Here is a 15012-nt window from a genome sequence, read left to right as displayed (position 1 = left end):
CTCTCATCTTCTCATGTCTTTTATACTGCTCTTTCTTTCTTTTTGTTCTCCTGTCTTTCATTTAAGTCCTCTTAGATCTATCTACAATTCCCCAATCCGTCTGTTATTTTCACTGTCCTGTCGTGACTCTGTTTCTCCTGCTTAGTCTTTAAGTCTGTTCATAATCTTACCCACTCTCTTCTCTTGTATATTTCTATTCTCTGACTCATTCTTTCTGCTTATAGTCACCTTTCCTTCTTACTGTCCCTCGCCCCCCCCCCGTGCTCAGTCCCGCCTTTGTTCCTTCGTTCTCCTAGCCCCGCTCCTCTGGAATGCACTCCCATTGGCCCTTCACTCTCTCACCTCCTAAGCTGTCTTTCAAACCCACCTCAAAGACTTTCTTAATTGCTTACTTGCGGTTACTTTATTTACGTTAACGTGCTGTGCCATTTTAAATAATTTAGCGCTATGGCATAAAGGGCTATAAAAGTGTAAATAAAGAAAAAATACAAATAGTACAGGTTACCATCTCTGGATTAATGACCCAACACAGGCGATTTATCTAAATCGTATTTCCAATAAAGAGACAATATGTTAGGTCACAACAGCATGGTTTCATCTAAAGATGCATGCTAGAAATCATGTTCAAACTAGGAATGAGTTTATGGTAGGTGCTCTATATTCCTGTGACAAAGTACTATAATGTGTCGTGACCATCACGCACTTGATAATGTTTTGTTCTTTTAATATAAACTAAATAAGCATGTTTTAATATGTCAGTTTAGGGAATTAGGCTTTAGACACTACCGTGCTGCCTTTTTATATTTACTTTCAGTACAGGTCAGATTGTTGACAAAAGCACAGGGCATGTTTCTTAGATCGTTTGTTTAACAAAGTGAACTATAACTAGCTAGATAGTTTTCTTAAGAGAATTAAATTCATGTTAAAATGGATGTGGGTGGAATCTTCTTTGGTTTTGCAGATGGATGGTTTATTCGTAGTACTTGTATAAACAGTTTTGATTGATTCATTTTCTGTACATTTCTCCTTGTCATGTATACATTTACTTTAGAAGCAAATACTCATGTATCTATTTTTTGTATGATTGGCATATGATTTTTACTTGCTTTTTCTATGATGAAAGGTACATTCAATAATACTGAAACCAGTGGAATGTGAACATAATATGTTCATTTCAGTGAAAACTTAAAGGATAGTTCCGGGACTTTTTTTTTATTGTCCCTACGGGTCGGCCATGTGTTTGTAAGCATAAATCGGTAGATCGTAGGAAACTTTCCTATGGACCTTACCCGACTTTTCGCCCATTATCGCACTCGAAATCAGCCTCCATTTTGTGATAATCCTATCATTCCGCCGCATCGACCTGGCTCACCTGCCTTTGCGGCACTAAATCAAATCCCCCGCCCCTGAAACAGACTTTATCAAAACATTCATATTCCCCGCCTCTATCCGTGACGTGACTGAGCTGCGTAGGCAAACGCGCCCAGGCGTCTTCTACGCGACTCCACACAGACCCCGGAAATCAACACAGATCAGCTCACAATACAGCGCACCACAATTCGGAATATGAAACTGTACTTTGAAATCAAACCGCAAGATTGTAAATGTGGTAAAGTACATTTATTTGACATCAAATGTTTAGAGAATATTCAGCGATTTGCATTTTTATTTGCTCATGTTCCAAAAAGTTCGTATTGAGGAACGCGATGGTCCTTTGCTGTACACAGGGTCTTAGAGCATCTCACAATACAGCACCACAATTCGGAATGTGAAACCGTGGTTTAAAAGCAAACGGCAAGATTGTACATTTTGCAAAGTACGTTTATTGGACATCAAATGTTTAGAGAATATTCAGCGATTTGCATTTTTCTTTGCTCTCGATCCAAATTAGTTCGTCTTGAGGGAAGCGATGTTCGTGTGCAGTACACAGGGTGTTGGTTTACGATAAAAATAAGCTCTTCGGTCGCACTGATAATCGCATGGCTGTTCCAACAACGAGGCACTAGGCCACCACAACGGTAGGTATGTTGCATCTAACCGTTAGTACCGCGTAAGGGCATACTTGTACTTGGCGATCGTCCCATAAAATGGTCAGGGTGGTAACGTTGTTCACGCGGAGAAGCAACTGGCGGCTGTAGAAGCCGTCCGCCGGTGTCTGGTACTCGTGACACAGACAGTAGTGAATGATGTACCTAAAAACATAAAAAATGAAATTAGTCTCACCATCAGATCCTTATTAAAATTATTCATTTCATAGCGAGGACAGCGCTACTGGGTGTACACAAGTGTTTAAAGGCGTGGTGAGGCATGGAGGGGGGGGGGAGTGGAGTACAAGGTAAGTAGCATAAAATAATAAATAAATAGGGCCAGCTAGTGGCAAGTGCAAGGTAAGTGCAGAACAAGTGCTGGGAAGGGGGGGCTGTAGGATACTGAGACAGTCCCCCAGTGCAGGGGTTGACAGGGAGGCAGTGCAGGTGGAGAGTGGAAGGGCCCAGGACCGAGGTCGCAGACAGTGGACCAGTTGTAGCAGGGGAGAGGGAGAGAGAAAGCAGAAGCAAAGAGGAAGGTTTTGAGGTGCTTCAGTAAAAGCAGATGTTTCTCCTCAAGATAGTGCGCGGTAGAAAACAATATGCCACATAGAACGAACAAGTACAACTGAACCCGTCTTTAAAGCCACTGTATAGTAATGAAATTGCGGTATAAACTCATCAAAAGTTACTTACATTATATTTGCATTTTCCATTGTGTCTCTGTGTAGGGCAGACCCGAAACACCACTCCTTCTTTGCCGACGTTACTTCTTCTAATGAACGTGGCTCATCGTTTCGTTTCTGAAATTTTATTCATTATCTTTTCTTAGTCTTTCAGGATGGTCCCGGCCTGTCAAGGTCAAATCACAATAGAACCTTATATTGGGTCGTGGGCCGTTCCGCCACCCGAGCAAAACATCAAAGCAGCTGATCTTCACTTTGAGCGAGCACACATTTCTAGTTAGCTGCAGTTAGTGTAAGGGCATCTTGTCTGCGTGCCTTTTTTTTTATTGTCCCTATGGGTCGGCCATGTGTTTGTAATACGGAAACATTCTATAATTTTTGTAAAAATGATTTATATTACTGTTTGGTTTAATTGCAATGGGCCTGCAACATGAGGAGACTCGAGAGAACAGACAATCAAATTACAATCATTTAAACCGTGATGTGTATTTCTCAATGAGCTCTGCTTTAGGTGGACATGGAACAGAGGCAATGTTGGGTGGCAATGCAGTTGTCCCCTGCATAGGTTCGTTCACCACTCCATGTATGTGCCTATCGAGGACATCTACGATAAGTCTCTCAATAAACTCATATTGCATATCCTCAAACACTGGTTTGATCACCCATTGTTTACTTCTTTTAGTGAAGGCCTTATTGTAGCGAAGCGTCCCTAAAGTTCCGGTCGTCCTACTTTGTTGACGGCCAACATTATGGTTATGTGCCAAGACCGCTAGAAGAGTCCGATTTATCATGCCTTCCATGCCAAAATGCAATCTTTTGGGCCTGTACTTTAGGCACATATTGTGGAACACCTCCAAATCTCCTGTGTGGCAGAATTCCGTGAGTCCCCTCAAATCTCTTGTTATAGTTTTATCAAATACAATCTTTTCAATGGCCTTGTGAGTGGGTGATGAAGGAATCAACCACTTCTTCTTCCGTGCCTCCTCTGTGGACAAATGGCCATGTTCACATTTGTGGAAATGCTCATTTGTCGACCATCGATGTACGTTGCTACAGTGCAACATTACTGACCGCCATTTTTCCAGTAGAATTTCCAACGACCCTTCACATGTTTTTGAGCTCCACCAAAGATGGTTGCTGATTGACTTGGACCACTGTGAAATACCTTGCATATCTTTTTTTTTTCCTGCAGCCGACAATTTTTTATTGATTGTTTTTGCAAGATGCCATACGTCAAATTGGTGATTTATATTTTTGTACTCTTCTCTCATTGTCTTGGCAATTGAAACGTGTCTGTCCGTGGCTATCAGGTCGATCACCATTCCCCGCGATTGTAGTTCTTGCAATGATGCTACAAAGCCAACTTTCTCCATGGCCACTGAGGATGTACTTTGTGACACCTGCACGACCACCGAACTCACAATTTTCTTACTTTCCATGTCCTGAAAGTGGTAGGTGCAGTACTTGGCCGAAAATCCTGGGCTGTCGCACTGTCCATCACCGGCTAGCCTGAAGCGTTTGCCCGCGAATGTACTTTCCATTGACATTTTTTCCATTCTCCAAGCTTCGCTGATGGCTGGAAATCGGTTTGGTATTTGTAGAACTGACTTTTCGCAATGAAATGGATTCCCACAAACTGAAAGAAATACTGTAACTTTTTAAAACTTGAACCACTAAAAAGTGCGGCCGCTGCACAAAGTAGATTGCCTGCTGGCAGTTGCCCCAGCATGGGTTGTGCAGACCATGCGAACGGATGATATTGTGTACAGGTGGCATGTATTTTAAGGTTAGTGCCTCGAATTGCACGAGTCACATTAATCAATGGCTCCCCACATACTTCCCCACCAACCCAATGCCCACATTTCATCATCATAATAATATCCATCAAACAGCTATCGAATACAATGAATTTGGCCTCTTTCCTTATACTGTCACTCTGCATCCCAGCTGGTTCGGCCTGTAACGTTGAGGACATGTCACTCGCATGAAAGGTACAATCTCTGATATCGTCTTCCGCTATGCTGAGTGATATTGATGGTGTTTCATTGTCGTCCACTTCATTCTCTTCCATTGCAACATCTGTTCCTTGTCCGGAGATGGGAGAAAAAAACAATGTCTTCAACTTTCGCGCGCTCTTATTTTTTGCGGGTGTGGATTCTGTGAATTGATCTACGACTGCATCCAAACTACCAGGAGGACATTCCCTATCAATGGCTGGTGGTGGTATAGCTCCGTTGTCAATCACTTCATATTCTTCCCATTGGCACGATGCATCTCCAGTCTCAAGTCCCTGCCAAAAGGTTTGACAAGCAACATCTCTCGTTCGCTTCACTGTCTGTGTAGATCTAGTTCTTACACCCACTCGCAACTAGAGGACAGATTAGAAAAGGGATGTTCAGTTTAAACAAAACTTACAGTATTGAACTATTGACAGTGAAAGACAACATAATATAGTGAACAGGACACTAACCTTCTTTTGCTTTCTTTTCTTTGAAACTTTCTTTCCTCGAACTTCAACATCTGGACGCTGTTGCTCCGACTCGTGTGTGCATGTCTCCACTTCCTCTCGCGCTGCAACGACTATATTTTCATGATAAGCACATCCATCACTCACTGAGGCTCCATCGACTCCCTGAAACATAGAACTTTCATTAGTATGTATAATAATATTGAAAACACAAAATGTACTTGGGGACCAATACCCATACGTACATCTCAATAGCAAAACACGAATGAACGCATTGTGTAGAACATTCAAACGACAATAGTTCACGCATTGTTGATCTAGTTAGATTGAACTGTCAAGATCCATACCTCGGGCTCCGCATAGACTTCCATTGATGATATTATTGAAGATGACGCTTCAGCAACTCCCTGAAACACAGTAATTGCATTAGTATGGTTTTCTATTTTGTTTAAAAGAACATAAACTTTCTGCCGGCGTCAACGGCTCATCTAAATAGACCTGCACAAATGATCAGTTGTCTAAAATAAATAATGGATATCTAAATATGATTCGATTTGCTCCATCGTTGGAAGTGTCACCACCCAGAGATCTGCATCAACTACTAGGGGTGATGTTCTTGTTGAAGAAGCTCCGTCATCTCCCTGAAACATAGTACTAGCGTTAATAAAGAAGGAAGTATAGCGGATGTAATCACGTCATTTGATCTCGCATGATTGATCTGTCAGTATCCATACCTCGAAATGCATAAGAACATCAAGGGATGCTGTAACTGCGGTGCACACTTCTGCAAGCTGTTGCGCCGACCCGTAACTGCACGCTCCCCCTTCTTCTTGGACTAATGCTCCATCGACTCCCTGAAACATAGGACTTTCATTAGTAATGAACACAATATTGAAAAAAGAAGACGCATCGGAGGGCGAGGACAGAAGGACATATCAATGGCTAAAAACGAAAGAAACATTGTGTGTAACAATCACGCTACAAGAATGCAAGATCTGATGATCTCCATCGATGGAACTGTCCGGAAACGTACCTCGAGCATCTGAGTGACATCTACGGTTGTCGTCAATGCGTTGGACTCCTCAGCATCTCCCTGAAAGACAGTACTTGCATTATTTTGGATAACAATAATTATAACTGAAAACAAAGACTAGAGGACGAGTACTGTGGTGTACCATTAGGTAAAATAATTACACGATCAATTAAAACTATTGATTTACATGCCTAAAACAAGTCAGTGTCAGAATAGCTAAGTAAGATTACCCGATAGGCGCTTGAAGTAGCTGATGACTGCAATAACGACACGGATGGAGAATCTTCCGCCTTCATATTGAGTGGATACATAAATGGGGAAATTATTGTTAGCTAATGCTACACACTACCGCAATGCCGAGAGATAAATACGTAAACTTGACTCACCAGTGGAGGGATGTGGACGAATAGAGTGGGAATAGCGGTTGAGAGCAATTTTCGCCTCGCTCGCGGTGTTTTCTTCTTTATTAGCAATGATGTGGAGTACATGTCTGGGCTAAAGTGCCTGCTGCAGATGCGGTATCGATCACCCCTCTTGTCCGCAAAGACTTCTAGGACTCTACTTTCTATCTCAGAGGCTGGATATCCGCAATATCGGACCCATTCTCTTATCTGATCTATTGTCTTAGGGAAAACATGCATTATAGTACCTTCAGATTTGTTATGGGTCTTCGAAGGGCAACCGCCAATGGAACAGGCAGGCATTATGGAAAGTTCTGAAAAGTAAAGATCAACAATTCTCTATGAATACCAATGTGTTAAAACATTAAATGACACATAAAAGGTTCAATGCAAGGTCCGTTTTGGTTCTTGGAACTATACACGTTATTCACATGCGGATAAGTATTTCAATAACTTTCAAAAAATAGAAAAAGTAATTTGACTAAACTCAGAACATGTGACTAGTTCCTTGCATGTACTGTCGTGAACGAAAAGAAAACATGGATGCAATTTGATGACTACTAGCAAATAGATATAAATTAAAAAATTGGACGCAAAATGATTATGGTACATGGACTTACCTTGACGAACAAACAGTTAGATGCAGGGATCAGAGTAGTTTCTTGTCGTAGAACAGGGAGCAGTTCACAGGTTGCAAACTGACGAGTTTGCTCAAAGTGGTCACGGAAGTTCACAGAGACGAAGAGCAGATAACCAGCACCTTCACGGGTTGACTAGCAAAGCGCAAAGAAGTTCTCATTAGAAATATGAAGTGGGTTATAAAGAATTCGAAACAGGGGTGTGTTTGTGAATGAATGACGTGTATATGTCGTGGCATTATGCGGTCTGCAGTGGGCCGTCCAGCGTGAGGGGGGATGCTTGGCAGGAGACACAGGGTCTGGAGGTAGACATGGGAACAACAAACCCATGCTCTATAGACCACTTTGAAGTGTACATGGTCTTTGGCACCTCTTGGCCTTTATCGCTCCCTGACAGCTCCACTTGCCAGCAGCGCAAGTACCCCGGTGCGAACTGCCTTTGATAGGGCAGGGGGTGGATCGGGGCGGTGGTCGTGCAGACAAGACACAGGAAGACTCGTGAATGGAGACACACTTATGTGGATTGCAGGGGGCCGTCCAGCGTGAGGGGGGATGCTTGGCAGGAGACACGGGGTCTGGAGGTAGACATGGGAACAACAACCCATGCTCTATAGACCACTTTGAAGTGTACATGGTCTTTGGCACCTCTTGGCCTTTATCGCTCCCTGACAGCTCCACTTGCCAGCAGCGCAAGTACCCCGGTGCGAACTGCCTTTGATAGGGCGGGGGGTGGATCGGGGCGGTGGTCGTGCAGACAAGACACAGGAAGACTCGTGAATGGAGACACACTTATGTGGATTGCAGGGGGCCGTCCAGCGTGAGGGGGGATGCTTGGCAGGAGACACGGGGTCTGGAGGTAGACATGGGAACAACAACCCATGCTCTATAGACCACTTTGAAGTGTACATGGTCTTTGGCACCTCTTGGCCTTTATCGCTCCCTGACAGCTCCACTTGCCAGCAGCGCAAGTACCCCGGTGCGAACTGCCTTTGATAGGGCGGGGGGTGGATCGGGGCGGTGGTCGTGCAGACAAGACACAGGAAGACTCGTGAATGGAGACACACTTATGTGGATTGCAGGGGGCCGTCCAGCGTGAGGGGGGATGCTTGGCAGGAGACACGGGGTCTGGAGGTAGACATGGGAACAACAACCCATGCTCTATAGACCACTTTGAAGTGTACATGGTCTTTGGCACCTCTTGGCCTTTATCGCTCCCTGACAGCTCCACTTGCCAGCACAAGTACCCCGGTGCGAACTGCCTTTGATAGGGCGGGGGGGTGGATCGGGGCGGTGGTCGTGCAGACAAGACCCGTTTGCCGCAGGGCCTCACCAAGGAGAGGCCATCTAACTGAATGTAAGAGGATGGCTGCAGGATCTACTACATGGAAGGCAGGGGGGTGAGTTTATAAATACCTCACCCTCCCAGGAGAATATACACTAGATTCATTTAAAAAATCAAAACAACCATTGTTAAAATATATGTTGGGCTTTATTTTAGATTTTAATTAAACATAAATAATAAACATTACACATTGTAAAGTTGAGGTTGCAGCACATCGAGGGAAAATCCGCGGTATTGTCCACTGTCACTGGGGAAATGTTGTCTAATGGCAAGCACCGCACAGGCAGGTATTACTCTCCGAACGCGGTGTCCGAGCCTCCCGTGAAGCCACCAAGTGAAGCAACGATAGGCCACCAGCCTGTACCACCTGTGAAAAAAAAAGATGCAAACTGTATTAAACTGACCAAACTTTCTTATCAATGTCGATTCAGGTAACACATGTCATTTTTCTTAGAAAAAAATTATATCTAGAAAATGCACTATATGGAACAAATTTACATGCGTTCGAATGATATGTAAATGTAATTTTATATGTGGGAGACGACCATGAAATAGTGGTGGCATCACTGACATCACAAACAGAGTATACTTACTCGTTACTCGGATTACGCGGACGAACAGTGCCACGAAGTTCGTGCATAAGCACCATCATCATCCTCAACACTGTCCGTGAGAGGCAGGCTTCCCTGAACTCTGGCAGCTCGGTGATGCATTGCGGACTTTGCTCGCCTTCCTGCAGACTTTGCTCGCTTTCCGAAATGTAGGCCAAGCACCCGGAATTTTCACGGCAGCAGCAGTTCTCCTCCTCAGTTGGCATTAGCTCGCACCGATTGCACGTGCACCAGGTGGAGACGCCGTCCATGCGACATGGTCCAGGCTCTTCATCCGTTGACTGGTCCTCCCAACTGCCGTCCGAATCCCCATCGTTTTCGCGTGCTTGCCTTTCCAGTAGTTCCTCCTCGGTGTACTCGGGCTCGTACATATACGGCATTATTGTGGCCATTGTGCGGTAAAGATAGTAAAATAATTTACAGAGATGGTACAGGTGTTCACACGGGCTACAAGCGGCGAAGGTAGCTGACCAGAGCACTGAAACGAGTCACAGAATACTCAAAGTAACACAGAGAGAGGAATGGAATCGAAAATCTGCTGCTGTATGTTGTGAAACGGTCTGTTTATACTTATTGGGGAAAGAGGCGTCCTGCCATTTCCATGGCAACACGTCAATAGCTGAGGCGCAGCGATTGTTGACACGAGACGTGCTTGAAATGGGCAGTACGCGTCTGCTGATGTCAGGCTCAGGGGCGGGGGATTTGATTTAGTGCCGCAAAGGCAGGTGAGCCAGGTCGATGCGGCGGAATGATAGGATTATCACAAAATGGAGGCTGATTTCGAGTGCGATAATGGGCGAAAAGTCGGGTAAGGTCCATAGGAAAGTTTCCTACGATCTACCGATTTATGCTTACAAACACATGGCCGACCCGTAGGGACAATAAAAAAAAAGTCCCGGAACTATCCTTTAAAATAAATAATACATTGTAATCGTATTCTTTGTTAATCACCCCAATACTGTCATGATCACCGACAAAAATAAGACTTTCATTTCCCTGATACAAATGTATATTCACCGACACCTTTGAAACATGCCGTCATCCAATTATGTTGAAAGTGTGATTGTTTTTCTTACAGACAAAACTATTAAATTATGGAAAATTAGTGAACGTGATAAGAGACCAGAAGGATACAACTTGAAAGATGAGGAGGGGAAAGTTAAAGATCTTTCTACGGTGACATCACTACAGGTGAGATGTGCGTTCCTGTACCTATTGTAAATAGTGATCGTTTTTCAATCATAATGTAGCCTTTACTTCCGTGAGCTGAGAACTTATATTTTGTATCTTATATCTGTGTGTGTCAAGTAGTAAAAGGTACCTATCCAGCAAGATCAGTTTGGCCCTTGGTCCTTCCAAGGTCGGTACGTTGTGTGCCTTTAAATGAGTTCATAATATCCGTTTTTGCAGTGCTTAGAAGCTGGAGTAAGCATGTACATGTAGTGGTACACACCTGATATTGTTATGAATACCTGTTCTGGTCACCAGTGAAAGCAAAGGTTAGCAAGTTTCATAGGCTAGCGATGACTGACTGGGCGCATGCGTGATTGACTGCATGTTCTACTGCAGACGTCCAGACACACTGCACTGAAATCATTCTTACCTTAAACTTGGAAGCAACTACCTTCAGTGCCTGATGTCCTCTATCACAGCGTTCCTAACTGAGACTCGTTATAGTATTGAATACGTTTTGAAGCACGTCATTGTTTTTCAAATTAAGTCGAGGTCTGAAACTTGCTGAATGCAATACCAGAGCACTTTTTTGTTTGCTGAACATATCGCTTTGCAAGTTCTAATGTCCCTAATCATTACTCATCCGGCAATCCCTTGCCAAATAATGCATCAGTTAACAACTCATGTATCACTGGATGCTGCCTGTGTGTATGTATGTGTGTGTATGTTTGTGTGTGTATTCACTTTATATAATCTCGCCTGCTGGGAGGCCACTTAACGAAATCATAGTCACTAAATATTGCTGTGATTGTTCATGGTTCCACATTGGACAATGCAAGAAATATCATCCCGTTTCGCCATAAGGAAAAAAGGTTTTGTATTAGCAGTGCTGTAGACAGGGCGGAACCGCACTGCACATACACATGGGCCTTTAATTAAAGCATTTTCTGTAGTATGCTCCCACAGACCAGGATGAAGTTTGAGTTTTTATAAGCTAGCGCAAACCTCGAACTAAAAAGTCAAAAATGCAATTCAACTAAATGAACCTTTCCATTGCACCAGTTATTTGAGATGCAAAATAACCTGTCCTAGTTTTACTACTACACTGTTGTATTGTGTTGTACTACCAAGACGTACAACAAAATAAACTGTCATAAGATAACCTGCTTGAAGTCATTGGGGGTTATAACTAGGATGGCGGTAGCCGTGCCGCCAGAGTCATGAATTTACCGGCACCCGGCAATGGGGACTTACCAGGGCATTACAGCACCAGCGTTCCTGGGAAATCCCCAATTCCGGGTGGCAGTAATTATTACTCCCCATTCCCATTTGAGTCCCATTGAACTCAATGGGAATGGGGAAGACAGGGGCATTGGCACCAGTCATGAATGGTAACGGTGCATCCGTCGAGTTCTGTGAGCGGGTGCGGTTCTGCCCGCCAGGTCAGACCTGGCGGGCTGAAAGACATCCGCTCGCAGAACTCGTAGTTTGCCGGTCTGGAAACGACGATACCGGCAAGTTTACCGGTACCGTTGTTTCCCGACCGGCAAACTCGTAATGAGGCCCATTGTTTGCAAGGGAATGTAGCTTGTTATGTGTGTTGCAATAGAAAAGCCAAGAGCTACAAAAAAGTAAAGCTTTGCATGTCTGTCAAACAGACAATATGAAAAGTAAATAAAACAGTTTAAAAATGGGGATTACTTTGTGATTCAAATCTAGACAGGCGTTATTTCTGGGAGTGTGCCCCATAAAAGCACAAATGGGTGAAACAAAAATCGGCATAAAACGACTATGTTCACATACCAAAAAATATTCTACATGTCAACATAAAGATATGTTGGAAACAATTCAAAAAATGTTTCAATTAATTATTGGCATCAACCCCCTTTTTCTCATAGCCTATAATGAGTGCAGAGAAATTGTTTACCGGTTGCAATGGGTAAAGTGGGCCATTGGCTAAGTTACTGAGGCGCCAAACAAAAAGTAAGGGTTGCCAGTCGTAGAATGTTCAACCAAAACTGAATTAAATATAGTTCAATTAAGCTTCTGTTAAGGGTAGTTCTTAGTCAAATAAATAACTAGCTAATCTGTATTGAATCTTTGTCAAATTAATCAAAGATTGCAGATGCCATGTTTTACAAGCTTCCTCAACAGCAGCAAGAACCCTTTCCCAGGTTGGCCGGGCTATCTTTAGTATGAGAAAACCATTTCCAATGGCTCTCCCCCATTCCTAACAACACCCCAAGCTGCCTCCTTATACATTCTGAAACCAAAATGCTGTGAAGCCTGAGCCTAAACAAGGTTGGCTTCAGCTTGCTCTCCAAAGGTACCGACGTAAGACCTACTTCCATTCATAAGGGTGAAGATGGTGTGTTTATGGGATGTCTAAAATAAATCTTTGGGTAACACATGTTCAACTGTCCCCAGCTTCTTCAAAGAAGCGTGTCCCATGTTTCACTCTCATACAATTCCGCTGCACGTACCTGGGCCTTATACACATCAATGCCGAACAGGGGAGACCCCTCTCCTGGCCATCTTTTCAGGGATTTAATACTGACCCCCTAGGGAATCCAATTCATCACGCTGTTTTAGTTCAGAACCCATGCATGTAAACGAATGTTGGCAAACCATGGCCACCCGTGCACACTAATTTAATAGTAGGCTAATCTACTCAATGTTGAGTTGCTTTTTTATACCCACTGGGGTCTTTGAAATTATGGGGGCATCATCTGCAAATCATACAATAGCAATCTTTTTTACCATTGAGCATAGAGCCGCCAGCTCCTGAATTAAGTATTTCAACTGGTAGATCGTCAATATATGAAAGAAGTAAGGGGGGGTGAAACACACCAGGTTTCACCCTACATTATTGGGGACTGCGTATGCTAATCTCTCCCCCGGCACCCATTTTACCACTGCCAAATTTCCCTTATATAGGAAAACAATTGGGCTGCCAAATGTGAGAGGACTTCCCATAGTATAGTTCTGCTGATGCTGTCAGAAGCTGCTTTAAAATCAATACAAATATATATATATATATATATATATATATATATATATATATATATATATATATATATATATATATATACAGTTTCTTTTTTTAATATAAACTCGTTTTAAAAGCATCATATTCAGATAGAAATCCTGCGCTACAACCTCCCACCCCTTTCTGAAGCCAGCCTGGAAATCTAACATAATGTCCTCCACAAGACCCAAGTCTCCCTATCGGGTTAATGATATTTTGCCAGTGGTCTTGGCATGGGCAGCGATCAGAGAAATCGGTCTCTTATTAGTCAGGACTCATTTAGTGCCTTTTTTAACAACAGTTACGATTTATATTTGATGCTCTGGATCAGGAACGCACTTTGTGACAGATTCAATCTGTTTCATGGAAGATTACATGGGCAACTGGGGAGTATATATGCGCCTACTGCAGTATGAATCATAAAACATTCACGCTTACCAGGGATACTCGATACATGCAAGGTCGAAGCCCCCATGAACTCTGCCTGTCGCCGGCGGCGTATCCCGCATGGCAGGAGTCAGGGAGGCAATCTATGTAAAATGTCCTATTTTGTGGGAACGTAGGCCCCTAACTGCCTAACCAATCATCTCCCTGGGCTCCCAGGTTGTTCTGCGACAACACCACTACTGTCAAAAAGCTGCCTGCCTAAACATCACTGCCTCAGTGCAGACCAGGCTTCACAACGTTGACAATAATATATGTTCATATTATCCAACAAAATGGTATTCATTTTATCTACTGCATACGGATAAAAGAAAAAGACGGCCAGGTCAAAATCTGAACATGTATGCATTCAGAATGCACACGTTTCGATGCAGATCTACATATACGTGAACATATACTGGCATAAATAAAGGTTCACTCTTCCATACAACAGTTATATGCTTAAAAAGTAACTCCTGATGTTGAAAGTACTCGAACTTGCTAAAAAAAAAAGACAGCACCCACTTTTCTCACCTAACATCACCACCTTATGCCACTCCTTGTTGTAAGCACTATGTTGAACAGGACATCTCAAATCATGTTCTATAAGTACTGTTGTTAGTAGTGCATACCATTTTGTCCTCCTGGACACATTAAGAATGAAGTGAGCTTGAAAAGTCAGGTCTGGCTTATTACTTCTCATCGGGCATTGCATAACATGGGATCTCTGCAAACTAACCATTGGCTTGCACTACTTTTAGACTTCCTAGAAAAGCCTTTGTGATACTGACCTGCTTGTAGTCATTGATTTGCACAGACAAGTTTCTGCATGCGTTACAAGATCTCCTGTTTGACTCTGGGAATGGCCAGGAGGTTGCTAATAGGGACCCGGTACTATCCTGAGCTAGTGGATGCTAGGCCCGGAGGAGATTACATAGGGACGCCATAGATGTGTACGGGGAGAGACTTCTCCCTAAGGTCATGGAAAGTAGCTCTGTCCATCCTTCCCTGAATCTAAAGAGGTTGCCCATTTTAGTCAACCAAAGGCCATCACGTGGGATCTTAAAAGCAGGTCTCCTCCTATTAATGACTCAAGCTAGAGAGCTCAGAAATGAGGAGACATTGTACAGACTAATTTCTGCCGTAGCAAATGGTTTCCAGACCAAAAAGGCTTTTCTGGAAA

The 15012-nt window shown here is 43.3% G+C and overlaps 1 protein-coding gene across 4 annotated transcripts in view; it reads left to right on the top strand.

Annotated features, from left to right (window-relative positions):
* Positions 1 to 15012, top strand: part of PPP2R2C (protein phosphatase 2 regulatory subunit Bgamma) — a 1229805-nt gene that overhangs the window by 1019954 nt on the left and 194839 nt on the right. For all 4 annotated transcript variants that reach the window (XM_069631987.1, XM_069631986.1, XM_069631988.1 and 1 more), the window contains one exon: positions 10284 to 10396. In XM_069631987.1, coding sequence (XP_069488088.1) covers positions 10284 to 10396 — 113 coding nt within the window. The remainder of the gene's footprint in view (positions 1 to 10283; positions 10397 to 15012) is intronic.

Source organism: Ambystoma mexicanum, chromosome 6q, assembly GCF_040938575.1.
Source record: "Ambystoma mexicanum isolate Mex_15411 chromosome 6q, UKY_AmexF1_1, whole genome shotgun sequence".
Taxonomy (NCBI): domain Eukaryota; kingdom Metazoa; phylum Chordata; class Amphibia; order Caudata; family Ambystomatidae; genus Ambystoma; species Ambystoma mexicanum.
Note: the sequence above shows the minus strand (reverse complement) of the source record. Positions and strands in the feature narration are given on the sequence as shown.